We start from the raw sequence: 15,720 nt of genomic DNA, 5'->3' as shown, positions 1-15,720 counted from the left end.
GTAATTTTCTAGGACACACCCTACATTTCAACCTTCCATCCAGGAGGAATTTCAAAATGTCCTCCATTTTGAACATGACTAAGAAGCATGAATTTATATTAGTGTTTTTAGCTTTTATTTTGTAATGTCCTACATTTTGGGGTGTCTTGTCCTCCTTTATGGCAAGGACATCTTGTCACTCTGGATGTGTTGCAATGGTGGGAAAAGGTGAGGGGGGAACAGGAGAGACAGCACAATCGTGGTGTGAACAGCAAAGTAAAAGAAGCAAGGGAGAAGTGCATTGAGGACATGAGCAGAGGCAAGGGAAGGGAGTAGAAGAAATGCAGAGCAAGTGGTGTGGATAGCAGAGTGCAAGATGCAAGGAAGCAGCATGCTGAAAGGCCACAACATCAGGTGAGACATGGAAGAATAAACGATGCGTGGAGGCAGTAGGAGAGTGACCAAGTGAACAGTGTAAGTCGTGATATGCAAAAAGAAGGATCCATTGCATGGGCACTTGGAGAGGCAATGGAGGAGTGGGAAACATGTGAGAGCAAGTCGTGCCAATTGTGGAGTGCAAGAATCAAGAGGAGAGTGCATTGGAAGGCAAGAGCAGAGTAGGAAGGACAGGAGATTGAACAGTGGAAGGGACTGAGTGGAAGAAGCAAGGGAGGAATGAAAAGAATAATCCTATTTTGAGATTACAGGGAGAGGTGAGGCAAGATGTCTTAAAGTACAAAGAGTGTGTCATGTGAGTGAGAAGAGAAAAGAGGGGCACATTGCTAGGACACAGATTGAGGTGAGACAGCAGAAGAGAAGAAAGAATGCGTGAACAAGATGCAAGGGCATCAGAAGGTGAGGGGAAGGGATAGTAGCAAGTGCAGCAGTACAGTGCAAATAGCAAGAGAAAGTAGCATGGCAGAGGTATGAGGTGGGTACAGGGAAGGGAAAGAATGGGTGTTGAGTAGTTTTGGAGCAGAGCAAATGTTCTCCAGCAGGAGGGGAAGAGCGCAATCCATTCCTCCAGTGCCCTGAGTTGGTCACCTTATTCATTAAGATTTTCAAAAATACTTCCTTTTTAAAAGACAACTGGAGCTGCTTGGAAGGACCTGAGAGCTGAATGTTGACTAGCTATGGTACCTGTGCCTTGTGCAGGAACAAAATTAATTTGGATCTGAAGGTGACATGAAGAGAAAACAATCAGTAATCAGTGAGGCTCTCTGTTTCAAGAGCTGTTGTTTCTTTGCAGTAATCTGTAAGAATCTCAAGCCTTTATTTGTGAACGATCTCCACATTTCTGTCTAGAGAATTTGCTATGGGCATTTTAACTGTTCACTCGCATATGTATCCTACATTTACCTTATATTGTATACTTTATAAAGGAAATAAAACAGCAGGTTTGGGGATTAAGGTGTAGAAAGGATCTGCGTTGAGGAGCACTACAGGAATGGAATTAAGGGTGGGGGAACACTTCTGCCATGTTGGATTGGTATTCATTTTGAAGTATTTTTTTCTTACAGGGGGGCAACTGTGTTAGGTACCTGTGTTTTGCAGCATACACAACCAGATTTAATGTCTACTTTTATCCAGCCAACCAAAGCTACCCTTACAGGCTAATAAGTCTTATTTTTATAAGGGACTGCAGCCTCTTCATTAGATGTAGGGAGTAGTGCATCAATTGGCAGATGTTTATATATAGGATTCGGATGGGAGAACAGACATCCTAGCATAGATTAACTGTTTAATATTTTCATTGTAATAAAAAGTTGAATGTATCAAGGAAAGCTAAACTAGGCTGTTTTCTACTTATAATACAATAGTTAATCTGCATTTTTGAACAAAATCATACCATGCGTTTTTATTTTTATTATTTATTAACATTTATTTATATAGTGCTGTAGGATTTACACAGCACTTTACTTATCAGCAATCAGAATAAAAATAAGAATAAAATGAAGTAAAACCTGCCAAGTGCATACATTCTAAAACAACAAAATTATTAAAAAGTACCAGCTAGTATACAAAGAAGACACAGACATGGAAACAGATTAATAGCCAATGATTCTGAAAGCCTCTTTAAACAGAAACATCTTCAACTCGGCCTTAAAACTGGCCATGGAAGTGATGGTTCTTAATTGTCTAGGGATGAAATTCCAGGCGTGGGGAGCAGCATGGGAGAAGGGGCAGATCTGAGCAGAGGAAGAGGAGAGTCAAGAGACTGGAGTTACAGGATCTTAATTCATGAGAAGGGTGGTAAGGGAAGATGAGTGCAGACAATAAGGGGGAGCTAGTCCATGAAGGGCCTTCAAAGTTAATAAAAGAAGTTTGTAGTGGTTTTTCTTGAATGACTGCAGTTTGTCACTCTGTTCTGCATTTTGCCCTGTGAATTAAGGAAGTGGAATATGTCAACTATAGCTTAAAGTGTCTTGTGTACTCACTTTGTTGTTTCTCTGCTTCAGGGTACTTTTTCACCCAGTTTTAAAACTGGTCACCCCTTAAGCTTAGGGAGAAGTATTGGAAAGAGATGTACCTGAGAGATGGATGGTGTATCAGTTGTACTTTGTCTTGTTGCCTCTTGACATTTGAAGATACAGACATCATTTATAGGAAAGAACCTAGGCTTCTCAAATATATGATTTCCCCCAAAATCTAACTATTCAGTGCATCTTGTGTGGGTGTAGTTTGATAAACTCTGTAGAAGTCAGGATGGTGCAACAGCTTATATGCTATGCTTATACATAGGAGAACCTGGCTAAATTGCTGATCTTACCTATGGAAAAGTCTGTGGTTGCAGAAAGTGCTGAATTGTAGATTAGATGCTTTTCTTCATTCTTGTATTTTGTAGGATAGTAACAATGTGGTTTCTTTTCTTAACATCTTAGCAGTATTATACATTAATACATACTACTCCATATACCATCAATTAAAATTTGTATTAATTTCAGAATCAAAGTGAAACTAAATAAATATAAATACAGTGCTTCTTGATTAAAGATCTTCCTTTCGAATTTACTTTTTGGCAGCTACTACGTCCTGAAGAAGTTGAAATTCTAGTTTGTGGAAGCCCTGAACTGGACATGCATGCTCTCCAAAAGCACACACAGTATGATGGCTATCAGAAAACTGATGTCACAATCCGGTACACATATTTTGTCCTTAATTCTTAATGCTAATTTATATTGAAATGCAGTAAAAGCTAATACTGAATGGGAGCGAACATTGCATTTATGCTTTCTATAGGTACTTTTGGGAAGTAGTCCTTGAATTTCCACTTGAGCTTCAAAAGAAGCTCTTACATTTTGCTACGGGAAGTGACAGAGTACCTGTAGGGGGACTGGCTGACTTGAATTTCAAGATTTCAAAGAGTGAAGCATCCACAAACTGGTAAATAAATTTAAATAAATATTGTTTCCATGTTAGTTATTCTTACTTTAAAACATTATTTTCAGTCTTCCCTAATTGCATGTGGTTGGTGGGAAAAGATTTTTAAAATTAATTTCTTTATGATTAATATTTTTCCTGATTTATCTAGAACCTCCTGTTTGGGGTTTTAAAAAGAAAGGCAAAATCCAACCAGATATGGTTAGGTCAGTCTATCTTGAAATAAGGCACATCAAACTTTCTAAAAGCAATAGACCATACTTTATGAAGAACAGTGGGTCTTTGTATTGTGGAAAAAAAGAGAAATGGTGTTCTGGGCAGAAGGAAAACCATGCAGCAGGAATTGGTAGTTCTGTGCCAGGGACAGATAGTTTGGGTGGGTTACATAAGTATTACTTTCAGAAAATTATCAGCACAGGAGAAGCTATTATTCCTGAAATCTATAGTAGCCCGACCCAGAAAATTGAGCTCAGTATTGGGACCTTACAATCCAACAGCTGCTACTTTCCCAATACTACAGGTCATTTTTTTCAACAGTAGGTTCATGGCATTCCTTCTGCTCTGAACACCACTCCCATTTCAGGATAGAGAGCCAGTTTTTATGTATTCATTTAATTTTTTTAAATCATCCATTTGAAAGTAATGGGATACATCCAGAGCTTGGATAAGTTACTTATTTGGAAGTGGCTATACAGGCTAGAGGATTCTGAGAGTGGTGGTGCAGAAAAGAAACATCTCCAGGGTCTAGACGTACCTCACTCACAACCCAAAATACCTCCTCTGCACATAGAACGCTGCATTTCAGCAATGGTGTAATTTAGTCAACTGCATTATTTCTTATTAAAAATGAGTTTGTTCTTTACAATAATTCAGGTTACCTGTTGCCCACACTTGCTTCAATCAACTCTGCCTGCCTCCTTACAAGACCAAAAAGGAGCTGAAGCAAAAGTTGACAATTGGAATTTCAAATGCAGAAGGCTTTGGTTTAGAATGAGAATGAGAAGACCAGAAAAGCATAGCGGATGTAGCAATCGCTTTCTTCTGATTGTGCCTTCAAAACTTTTCATGTTTCTATCTCTTAATATTATGACAGTATTACCTAGAACAGTGGTTCTAAACCTTTTCTTTACCAGAGACTCCCTTTAAATATCTTCTGGTGCTGTGGATCCCCAGGACTTAACTCAAAATTTAAAACCAGCATCATCACCATCATACCAGAACACCTTCTCTCTGAGGCCTCAGAGGGGAAGAAAAAACTTTTCTCCTGCTTTTTCCCTCCAATTTGGGGCTGGAGCAGATTGAACAGCAATGCACAAGCCCAGCCAGACAGCTTTCCCCTTGGCTTCTGTCACATGAACACTCTACTGCAGGGAGGAGGTGGACTGAACAGCCTTCAAGCCTTCACTGACCCTCTATGAGGGCATCACAGCCCCCTGCAGGTCCACAGACCACAGGTTAAGAACCACTGGCCTAGAATATGTGGAACTGTTGTTGACTTTTTTAATGCACTCATTTTTTCTGTATAGAAATAAATCTACTGTTTCTTACAGAATTTTTGTACAATATTCATAATATTTAATAGAGGAGAGCTGCCAAGGCTATCAAATCTGTTTGTATATATTTGCCAAGTATAGCTAAAGAAAACTGCTTTGCTCTCTTGGCAAGGGGAAGGCTGCTTGGATACAGCCTGTGCTGCGTAAAGTCAGCTAAGTTTTAGGTGAGAGATGTAGAGAATTTTACTATTTATCATAACTGACTTTGCACATGTTTATTCCCCTGCAAAGTGCAACATAGATAATATATTTCTCAATTAGTTAAGGGCATTGTAAGATTAATTCAGCACACACTATAGCAAAACGTCTGTCATTAACCCAATGCATATGCCTGTGTTTTCAGGTTAAAGTAAGTAACAGTTTTGAAATGGATTTAATATTCTTTCAGTTTTCATTCTAAAACAATCAACTGTTGATTTAAAAGCATGTAAATAACTGCCTGTGGAACAATATGATTTTGATAGTGCCATTTACAGCTAAAGATTTATTTTTACAAAAGGTAGGGTTTCAGATGTTATATATTAAGCTCTTACTGCTGAACAGAGTTGAATGTACAAAAATTGTAAATGCTGCTATTTTAAATTTATCTAGATTTATGGACCAACTTTTAAGTATTTAATTGTTTGCATGGTTATGATATTTGAATCAGCAGTAACTTAAACAATTTGGCTGTTGTTATTGTACTTTTGTAATAGTAATTTAAAGATGGAAATGTAATGTATAATAACGCATTTGAATTTGTTTATTTAATGGAAAACAACCACCTCTCAGCACAATAAGAGGTGTAATTTTGATATTTTAAATTATGCATCTTTTAATTAGGAACTTCATACTATATTCTTTTGCACAAGGTTTAAAATAAATTGAGCCAGTTTTTATATAAAATTGAATTTTAAACTGAATTATATGACCGACTTTTTATTTAATAAGATGTGGTGGTAGACATTAGCCAGATAGATGCATAAACAGCGACAAATCCATGATGACTGTAATAGCTATGATAGCTAAATGGAACTTCATCTTCCTAGCAGGGCTGTGGAATAGAGTCATGGAGTCAAACCTGGAAGCAGTTTTGGGTGGAGTTAGAATAATTCTAAGTGTAACAACTCCAGCTTCAAAATAAAACTTATTTTATACTTTTCAGTTTTTCAGGAAAAACTATTCCTAATTTTGATGAACAATTATTTGATTGACAGTATCAAAGAAGCTTCTCTTGAAGTCAGCTGTATCTGAGTACTTCACCATAACTCAAGATGGGGAAAAAATTCTGTGTCAGTGTATGACATGGCCCAGATAAAGACAAATGCTGTAATGCCAAGAAGAAGTCGGAATTGGAGAGTAGAAAAATAAAGGAGTTGGAGTTGAAGGTTTGTTATACCGACTCCTGTTGTGCTTCCCAGACAGCACACCTCCAATTACCAGCTGCTAGAGGCAAACAAAGCCATTAAGTTAAGCAGTTGTCTTCATTTTATACATTTTCTGGAGGTATTTGAATGGCAACTATTGAAAAGAGGATACTAGAATAAATGGCTCATGACTTTTTGGCTTTAGACCATATATGTGCACATAGGAGATTTCTGTACATTTAGAATGCCTCAGTCACTTCTGTGGTGGGAAGGGAATTCTGATGTTACATCCCCCTTTAGAGAGTGGTTTTTGGAAAACTGACTCAACTGTTCCACATAAGCAAAACAAAAAATCATCAACCCACCATCCAATAGACAGAGTTCTAGTATCCTCCTGTTTTCATCAGCAACCTTACTAGGACTACAGTTTAGCATACTGGGGAGATTTATTTGGAAAGATCCAACTAACAAACCACAAATTAGATTTTTTTTTCAGTGAGTAGACAGAGTTATTAACTTCTGGGCAGCCTAGTAGCCCAATAAAGTCACAATCTTTGGGACTGCTTTTTCACCCAAGCCTCTCTTTGAGGTTTCTGGCTCAATTCCAGTGTCTAATTAAAAGCCAACATATGTTGATTTTAGTTTTGGTCATTCGCTCTCTTGGCCATGGTGAAAAGCTAAGAGGTGCAAGGGACTCTGAATGTCAGAAATGCAGACGTTCATATCAACAGTTTATGACAGTCAGCAAAATTGTCATAGAATCAGTATTCAGTCAATGAAAAGAACTTAAAGGAAGTGACTGTCAATCTATATGGCACATTTTTTTTTCCTAAATACAATTCAGAGTTGTCTGGAGAGTCTTCAGACAGCTGTGTAGCAATGCCTTGGATAAATAGGTTAAGGGGACATTTCATTTCAAGCATAAATGGAAATAAGGCCATTCTAAGGTTCAGTAATCCATTGTCGGAGCAAGAGTGCCTCATCTTGTTACTGTGGGGTGAACAGTGTGGTGAACACCCTCCCTTTGCTTGGATCATGTGCCACCAGTGCTGGTCACCCTTTACTTTATACAAGAAAACCTTGAATTATGGATGGGGACAGATAGTCTTTCAATGGAATCTTCCCAGCTATCTGAATTTTAATTCTCTATTCTGTTTCTTAGATTTCTATCACCTTTTTTGCCAAAGAGCTCAGGGCTGTGTTACATTGTTGTCTCCTTTATCCTCAGCATTGCTTGTGTAAATGTATAACTTTATTCTATATGACAAGTTAGCTGGGAGTAAATATTTTCATTTCTTTGTAGCTCCTTTATCCAGAAAAGTGAGGGAAGAAATGCAGGAAAAATACTTTTTCTAACAACAACAAAAACCTGTTGTTTGAACAACCCTACCTAAAAGTCCTGAACATTCATGGTCAGAGTAAGTAGGGAAAGTTAGTTGGTTTTCAACTCTGCATATAGAGAAATATACTTTCCATAGGCACAGAGGCATATTGGTAAACAGAAGAAAGATACAAGGAAAGGCTGTAATTGCTTGGGAATAGCTAAAAGCTTTTCTTTGAACCTAAATATGAAATTGCTTCTAAAGGAATTAAATTGAGAAATTACTTCCATAATTTTGATAACAAAATGTAGGCCTATGTCAATCTCAGCCATGGAGAACAGATTCCCTAACAGGCAGGTAAAGATCACATATCTCTATCCATGCTGTTGAGTTGTTGGACTTTGCTTACAGAAAAGAAATTAAATTCAGAGGGGGGAAATCAAGCTGGGAAAAAAGGTGAGCACAAGGTAAAAGAATTTATATACAAACTTTAACTGTTGTATTAATACAAACCAAGCAACAATATGAACTAATTTTTAAAGTGGAGCCAGCATTAACAGCTGAGAAGGCTGGCACTATGCATTGCAAACCAGAACTGGGCTGAATCTTGAACAAGCAATGAGTCAACCAGCAGAGAAATGTCTTGGCTTGTGTATAGGAATAATTCTGTCACTTCTGTTGTAAGACCTCTCAACAATATCTCATGCAACTGAAAAGCACTGTATCATTTTTAAACCTGAGAGGGAATTGAGCTTCCAAAGTATCATTCATTACTGTTCCAGTAATATAAATGGATAGTTGACATGCACAGTAGATGGATCTGTCTCCAGTACATGAACAGGTACTGAAAAACATTATTTTGCAAAGATGGGCCCCCATATAATTGTCCATCCCTGACGTAAAGGAAGAAAAAAGAGGTAGGTAGGTACGTAACAGTTTTTGTGTGTGTGTGTGTGAGAGAGAGAGAGAGAGAGAGAGAGAGAATGCTGTTAAGTAAAGGTACATTTTATAGACTGATTTTCATTCCTTTGCTGCCCTGGTTAAGATATTTCCTGTCTCCTGGAGACTCAAGTCCAAGTCTGCTGTCCCTTTAGCCCTTTATTGCAATCACATTTATTGCATCAGTCCCAGAGTCAATTCATGGAAGCATCAACAGTTCTCAACAAGTTCCAATTCCTTCCCAGGAGAACTTTTTTCCTCCCTAAAGCTATTCTTTAAACACCTGATATTCAGATTCTAGAATTTGGGATAATTGAACGCTTGACGTGATTTGTGATCCTCTTTATGTTACCCTGGAGCCATGGATCTCATTTCACCCAAGAATGCAAACATCAAAATAAAAAACCTATATAACACAGGAATTAAGGAAATCAGTTGGCATTAGTTCTCACATGGAGATTTCTCACATCAGTTCTACCACTATTAAATAAGAAGGGATACTGTCATGGTTCCTTTCTATAATTCTCTGTTACTGTGTTTGTTTTTTCATGTTTCTAGAGCAGAATGGGAAGCGGTTTGCATCATGTGAATGGGGGGTCTTTGCATACAGCACCATGCAGTCAAGTCTCACAGGAGTTTCACATGACTAAACAAAGTAGAAAAGTTGGTATATGATGTCATAGAATCCAAGTGCTGAAAGAGACCTCAAGGGCCATCCAGTCCAACCCCCTGCCATGCGGGAATACACAAACAAAGCACCCCTGACAGATGGCTTTCCAGCCTCTGTTTAAAAACCTCCAAAGAACAAGAATCCACCACATTCTAAGGGAGTGTCTTCCACTGTCTTTTACTGTCAGGATGTTCTTTCTAATGTTTAGGTGGAATCTCTTATCCTACAGTTTGCATCCATTGGTCTGTGTCCTAGTCTCTGGAGCTGCAGAAAAGCTTGTTCCATCCTCAATATGACATCCTTTCAAGTGTTTATTTATTTACTGTCAAGAACTTCCTAATATGTCATGTCTTAACATGTAAATAAGAGTAGAGCACTGAAATATATTTTCAGTGTAATTAGTTACAGTATAGGTTGAGCATTCCTAATCCAAAATGCTCCAAAATCCAAAACTTTTTGAGTGCTGGTATGAAGCTACATGTGGAAAATCCCACACCTGACTTCATGTGATAAGTCACGAATGCTGAAGTCCTTACATATAAAATGGTGTATGGCAGCACCACCTGCCAAACATGCATTGTTCTGCCTCTGGGGAGTCCACCAGCTTGCCAGCCGCCCACTTCTGCCTTCCAGGTGGCAGATGCAGCCCTCATGCTGGTTTGTTTGCAAGGCAGAAGGAGGTGGCTGGCAGTCTTCCCCGAGGCAGGGAAAATAAGAATGCAACCTGCCAGCATGGGCTTACCACCACCTCTGCTGCTGCCCTGAGACCATTTCCAGGCCTGATTGTGCTAGATATTGCTAGATTCTGTATTTACCCCCAAATACTACTGCATTTTCAGTCTGCAGTTGGATAAGTCCAATGTTTAATATTTATATTGTTAAAAATGTGGAGTAAAGATATTGTTGAAAATTTTGCTTTCTGGTTGCTCAATGTACAAAAACTTTGGACCAAAACACACTGAAGAAATAATCCAGTTTGAGACAGCTTTCACTGCCCTGGCTCAGTCTGGGGACTATAGTTTTGTGAGACATTTAGCCTTCTCTGTCAGAGACCTCCAGTGTCACAATAAACTACAATTCCCAGGATTCCCTAGCACTGATGCAGTGTAGTTAAAGCAGTCTCAAAATGGATGATTTCTGCAGTGTGTTTTAGACCTTTGATGGACAAAATTAATTAAAATACTATATAAAATTAACTTCAAGCTATTTGTATAAGGTGTATATGAAACATGTGTGAATTTTGTGGTTAGACTGAAAGGTTACCACTACAATGGGTCCTTACTATCCACTGGGGCTTGTGTCCAGGATTCCCCATGGATACCAAAATCCATGGGTGCCCAAGTCCTATTGTATACAGTAGTGTAGTAAAATTGTGTTCCTTATATACAATGCCCTGTCTGTTTCAGCCCATATCTCTATAGGCCTGAGATGGGACTTGTGCAGCACTTCAGACACTTGGTCTACAAGTCTCAGCAGACCTAGCCAACATAAACATCTCAATCTGGCTGTAAGGCTACATCTGCACTGCAGAAATAAGGCAGTTTGACACAGCTTTAACACCCATTGCTCAATGCTTTGGAATTCTGGGATTTGTAGTTTGTTGTGGCACCAGAACCACGACAGCCAGAAAAGGTTAAACATCTGTCAGAGCCTTGTAAGAGAAGGCTAAATATCTCAAAGAACTACAAATCCCATGATTCCATATCAATGAGTCATGGCAGTTAAAGCAGTGTCAAAGTGCATTATTTCTGCAGTGCAGATGCAGCCCCAGTCATGTCATTTAAAGTATGGCCAATTAAATAAACGTCGATATTTAATCTAACTGCATTATGCTGGCAATACAATAAAATTGTGATGGATTGTAATCATTAGTGAACTTCCTTCAGACAATTTTAAAACTGTGAGATGATATTGGACTGGGTAAGTTGTGGTTTGTCTTATTAATAATACTGAAGATGCTCCACCCACCCAATAAATGGGATACGACTATTTCTGTGGCTTTTCCCTCGACATGTGCTATATTTCGAAATAACTCAGGAGAAACCCACTTGTCTTTTGATACAAAATGTAGTTGATAAATCATTTGAGGTGTCTGTGTTCAGAGTCTAGGCATACCTTTTAAAGAGAACAACTGTCTTCCCTAAAAAAAAAAAAAAGATTGCTGCTATGCTTGACATGGAATGTGTGTTACAGCTGGATAACATTTTTCATCGTAAAGTGGGTGTCAAACTACTGTCCAAATTAGTTCTCTCCTTACACTGCTAGACATAAGACACTGGTGAGACATTGCTCCTTCTGGACACATAAGGTTTCAGCGCTGAGAGTTTTGCATACTGGAAATCAACTGGAGTCTAGCAAAAATTCCTCCCTGCATTAAGAATTCATTCTGGCTATGTAATGGGAAAGTTCTCAGAAGATCGGCAAGCCCACATGTAGTATTATCAGCTGAACTGGATGTGTTAAAGTCTAGCTTTTTTGTCAACAGCAACAGCACATGACACTTTGAATGGGGTGCATGCTATCCTAAGGGCCCTAGTGGAAACACACCATCCTTCCCCATCCAAAAATTTTAAAAAATGTTTTTTAAAACAGAAATGTTTTTCACCAAAAAAAAGTGCCTTGCCCCCTAAAGACCAAAATGGACTCCTGTGGCCCTTGAAGGGTGTGGGGTATATGTGGGTGGTGCAACCCTCCCAGTTGCATTTGCAGCCCCAGACTTCAGGATTGCCCCCCCCCCCCCCACATATAAGGAAAAGAATTACTGCCTGTTGATGTATACTGAAGGTATTGCTAGAGAAGCATGAACACGAACTAGTAAAAATGGGAGTAATTTATCCATAATGATGGCTCTGCTATGTCTTTAACAGTAGCCTGGCAAGCAGAACATGTTTGGTCAGCTTTGGAATTGAGATTATTGATGAGAAAGTGTTGCTTATACAGGAATAGGAGAGATGGTGGGAAATGTGAGGCGGGATGAGACAATCTGAATAAAGAACATTCAGTTGAAGTGATGGCAATTATCCTAATTATTTATGCGTCTTTCATCTTAACAAGAGAGAAGTCTGTTTTTACGCCACTCTTGACACATGCATTTAAAGCAAGGCTAAAAATTAATATTGGGATGCTGCAGCACATACCCTGTCAACTGATTTCAAACGATGGTATTGTTCTGTTGATTACTGTTTCAACTTCCCATAAATAGTTAGACATTGTTGATTATGTCTGAGCTTGGTTATTTTATAAGAACCTGTAACAAGGTTGTTGTTTCTGGTAAATCTGGTGTGTGGGAGGGGGTTAATTGCAAAAATAAAAATTGATGATACAGTGGTCACATCTCACCTACAAAGAATAAATGGAAAGACTCTTCTTTTCCAGGAATACCAATTATTTCATCTTTCCATGTTGTCTTCTTTGCATTGCATTTATGATCTTCCAAATGATGAAATTTCATTCTCTCCAGCATGCACCGTGTCATGCTGCAACCTGGGTCAGTCTGACCTATGTTGGCTGAAGACATCTTTGTTGTTTGTGAAAGTACTCAGCATTCAAAAACTTGACAGTTTCCCAGCTGTCAGCGATTCTTCAAATGACTCTAAGATGCCCAGAATTCAGCAATAACCTCATCTCTACCATTCTGCCTTTATTTCTACATGAACTGTATGACAATTGCCCAATTCTTCTACTATTCAAAAATAACCCCTCAAGTAGCCAACTCTTGATGAGCACTATTCCCCTCAGTATCTTTTCGATCTGTGCTGATGAATTATTACCATAATCTGTTCTTACAGTGAACCAAATCTGAGTTTAGCGATACCTCACTGGCTGGTTTTGGATAAATAGTTCTATTAATATTTGCCCTTCCCACTTGTTGGATATGTATGAGGGACAGGAAGAGCCACTAAAAACAGCATTTGTGTATTGCTTTTCATTTTGCTACAATGAGCACAATGTTAACCTTTGCATCCAGCAATGCTGACAACTTGGGCTTTCTCTTCCAGCACTTATTCTAGATATTTATACCAAATCTTAAAATTCCTTCTAACTTCTGAAGCCAAGCTGTAAAAAGGATTCACTGAGATGTTCAAACATCTGAGGAATCACAGGAAAATCTCATTTGGAAAGCAAAAATGGAATTATCCAATCCTGAATTTCATATATTTCTGTTCAAAATAAACTAATCCACTCCAGAGGATCTGAACTGAATTTCCTTGGAATTTATCCCACAACACTGTTATACCGCAATTGCAGTACGTTAATTCTATCTTTGCCTGGAATTTATTGCATGACATTCTGGCTCTCCCAATGCTGTTCAGTGCTGTATCATTGCTGGGTCATTTGAAAACTGATTCTTCTCCCACTGGAAATAATCCATTAATAACCTCCTATCCCACTATGGTTAAGTAATCATCTTGGGTGTAAATGTTCTAACTTGAAGGTATAATTTTAATTCCGTGAGTTATTCATGTCACAGCAATTACCATTAAATTCAGTGGTATATGGGAGGCCCTGGACAGACGGGCCCTTTGCGGCGTCATGGCGACGTGCTAGGGTTGCCTCAGGGTGGCGTGTGCACACCCCCCGCAACCCTAGCACATGATGAGGACGTCGCAGCTGCACAGCACCATCCACACGGCGCACACAGCTATGACGTCGCAGCAGCGCAGTGTTCAAACAGTGCTGTGCAGCTGCGACGCCATCATGCCGTCTGTGGTGGTTTGCAGCTGTGCTGCAAAAAGGAGCCTGGAAAGAGGCAATGTAGTAATTAGCACCTTGGACTTTGGCTAAATTCAGAAGAGAAAAGGAAGCACAAGAGGACTGAGATGAGATCTTCCACTAATCTCTGCTATAGCCACCAAACATGATGATTTTCACCAATCCCTGAACTACCACCGAAGTTGAGGGGTTCCACATATGCTTCATCTCTGCCACCAATGTGTGGACTTCCTCCTGTCCCATCACTGTGACTACCAGATGTGGGGACCTCCTAATTTCCCTTTATGGCTCCTGTGTGAAACTTTATTCATCTTATCTCCCCACTGGATACCACCACCCTGGATTAACTATAACCATCACAGAGATACTGTGTCTGAATTTAAGGTTTCCAACATGTCTCAAGTTTCCAGTATAGCATTCTCAGAGGCTCAAGTATATAACATTAAAATAATGATAATAATAAAAAATTAACCAGAAATTGAACATATCACAGATTACTTATTTAAGACATATAAAGGCCAACTGATACTAACTCTAATCTTTCATTCTTATACTCATATCCTAACTCTGACCCTGATTCAAACTAATTCAGACCCTGATTGACTCCTCTCACACCCCAACAACCTGTCATCTATCACTCTTTGCAAAAGCCCTTCATACATTCCATCCATTGTCATTCACTCCCAATATTTCATTCACTCCCCTCTCCTGACAGATCTTTTGGTATATCTATTACACCTTGAATACACATATACTTTTAGGTACATCTATTTTACCTTGCATATTATCTTAATATATCTAATAAACGGAATATTTTCCACTGAAAAGTCCATAACATCACAACTGGTAGGTAACATTATTGCCCCTCTTAAAGGGTCCTAGATCTTTGATCCCCAATAAACCTGTTAGACCTGAGAACTCTTCATCAGAGTTTATGCCATATTTTATGCTGTTATTCTTGTAAACTGCTGTCAGGTCTACTGAAGCATGACACAGAAATCAGATGAATAAGTAAAGATCTCTAATCTAAGGCAGAAGAATTTAAAGCAATGGTTGCAATAATATCCCAATCTTCACTTCTTTTGCTAGCTGTCAGACAGCACTGATACCATTACAAAGAGTCTTTGTTCCCCTGCCAGCCTGCAGAGCATGAAAAGAAGTGTTTTAAGTAAGTTTCTCTACTACACAAACTCAGGTTCATAGTTTAAGGTGTGTGGGATATTACTGCTTGAAGCAATTTGCAGTTCTCTGATGTTCCCACCTCATCCTGGCATGAAAAAAAAGAAATATAATGGTATAAAATGCATGCCATAAATTACCTCAGATCACTGTATATTCAGCATAAGCATGCTTTTATTCATTACCCCATTATTATCACTTTCCAGAAGCATAATATATGGGATCAAGTTCCTATATTGAAGCTGTATAGCACAGTACTGCTTAAAGTTGCCGCTGGTCCACAAAGAAAGAAACAGTTGTAGTCAATGGACGCAAACATGGTGCCAGTTCATGGCATGTTGGCATAAAAAAACCTTCCAGGCCCCCACGTCAGATAGAAGCTATGATGTATATACTTCCACATACAGAGCTGCATGTTGATTGTTGTGGTAGTGTGCCTTCAAGTCATTTTTGACTTATGGTGACCCTATCATAGTTTTCTTGGCAGGTTTCTTCAGATGGGACTTGCCATTGCCATCCTCTGAAGCTGAGAGAGTATGACTTCTCCTCTGAGGCTGAGAGAGTATGGAATCCTGATCTTTGTAATTTGGTGAGACACTAGAGCTCTCTTACTAAGAATTATAAAAACCCTACCTACA

At 38.9% G+C, this 15,720-nt stretch overlaps 1 protein-coding gene across 8 annotated transcripts in view; it reads left to right on the top strand.

The window, feature by feature from the left end:
* The window catches only part of LOC149318693 (putative E3 ubiquitin-protein ligase HECTD2), a 75,465-nt gene extending 69,686 nt beyond the window's left edge, over positions 1-5,779 (top strand). For all 8 annotated transcript variants that reach the window (XM_089510288.1, XM_089510287.1, XM_089510286.1 and 5 more), the window contains 3 exons: positions 3,003-3,118; positions 3,220-3,363; positions 4,234-5,779. In XM_089510288.1, the coding sequence (XP_089366414.1) occupies positions 3,003-3,118; positions 3,220-3,363; positions 4,234-4,354 (381 nt within the window). In that variant the 3' untranslated portion in view covers positions 4,355-5,779. The remainder of the gene's footprint in view (positions 1-3,002; positions 3,119-3,219; positions 3,364-4,233) is intronic.
* The last annotated feature ends 9,941 nt before the right edge of the window (positions 5,780-15,720 follow it).

This window comes from Sceloporus occidentalis, unplaced genomic scaffold (genome assembly GCF_023333645.1).
Source record: "Sceloporus occidentalis isolate IW3139 unplaced genomic scaffold, rSceOcc1.0.p SCAF_2, whole genome shotgun sequence".
In the NCBI taxonomy this organism is placed as follows: domain Eukaryota; kingdom Metazoa; phylum Chordata; class Lepidosauria; order Squamata; family Phrynosomatidae; genus Sceloporus; species Sceloporus occidentalis.
Note: the sequence above shows the minus strand (reverse complement) of the source record. Positions and strands in the feature narration are given on the sequence as shown.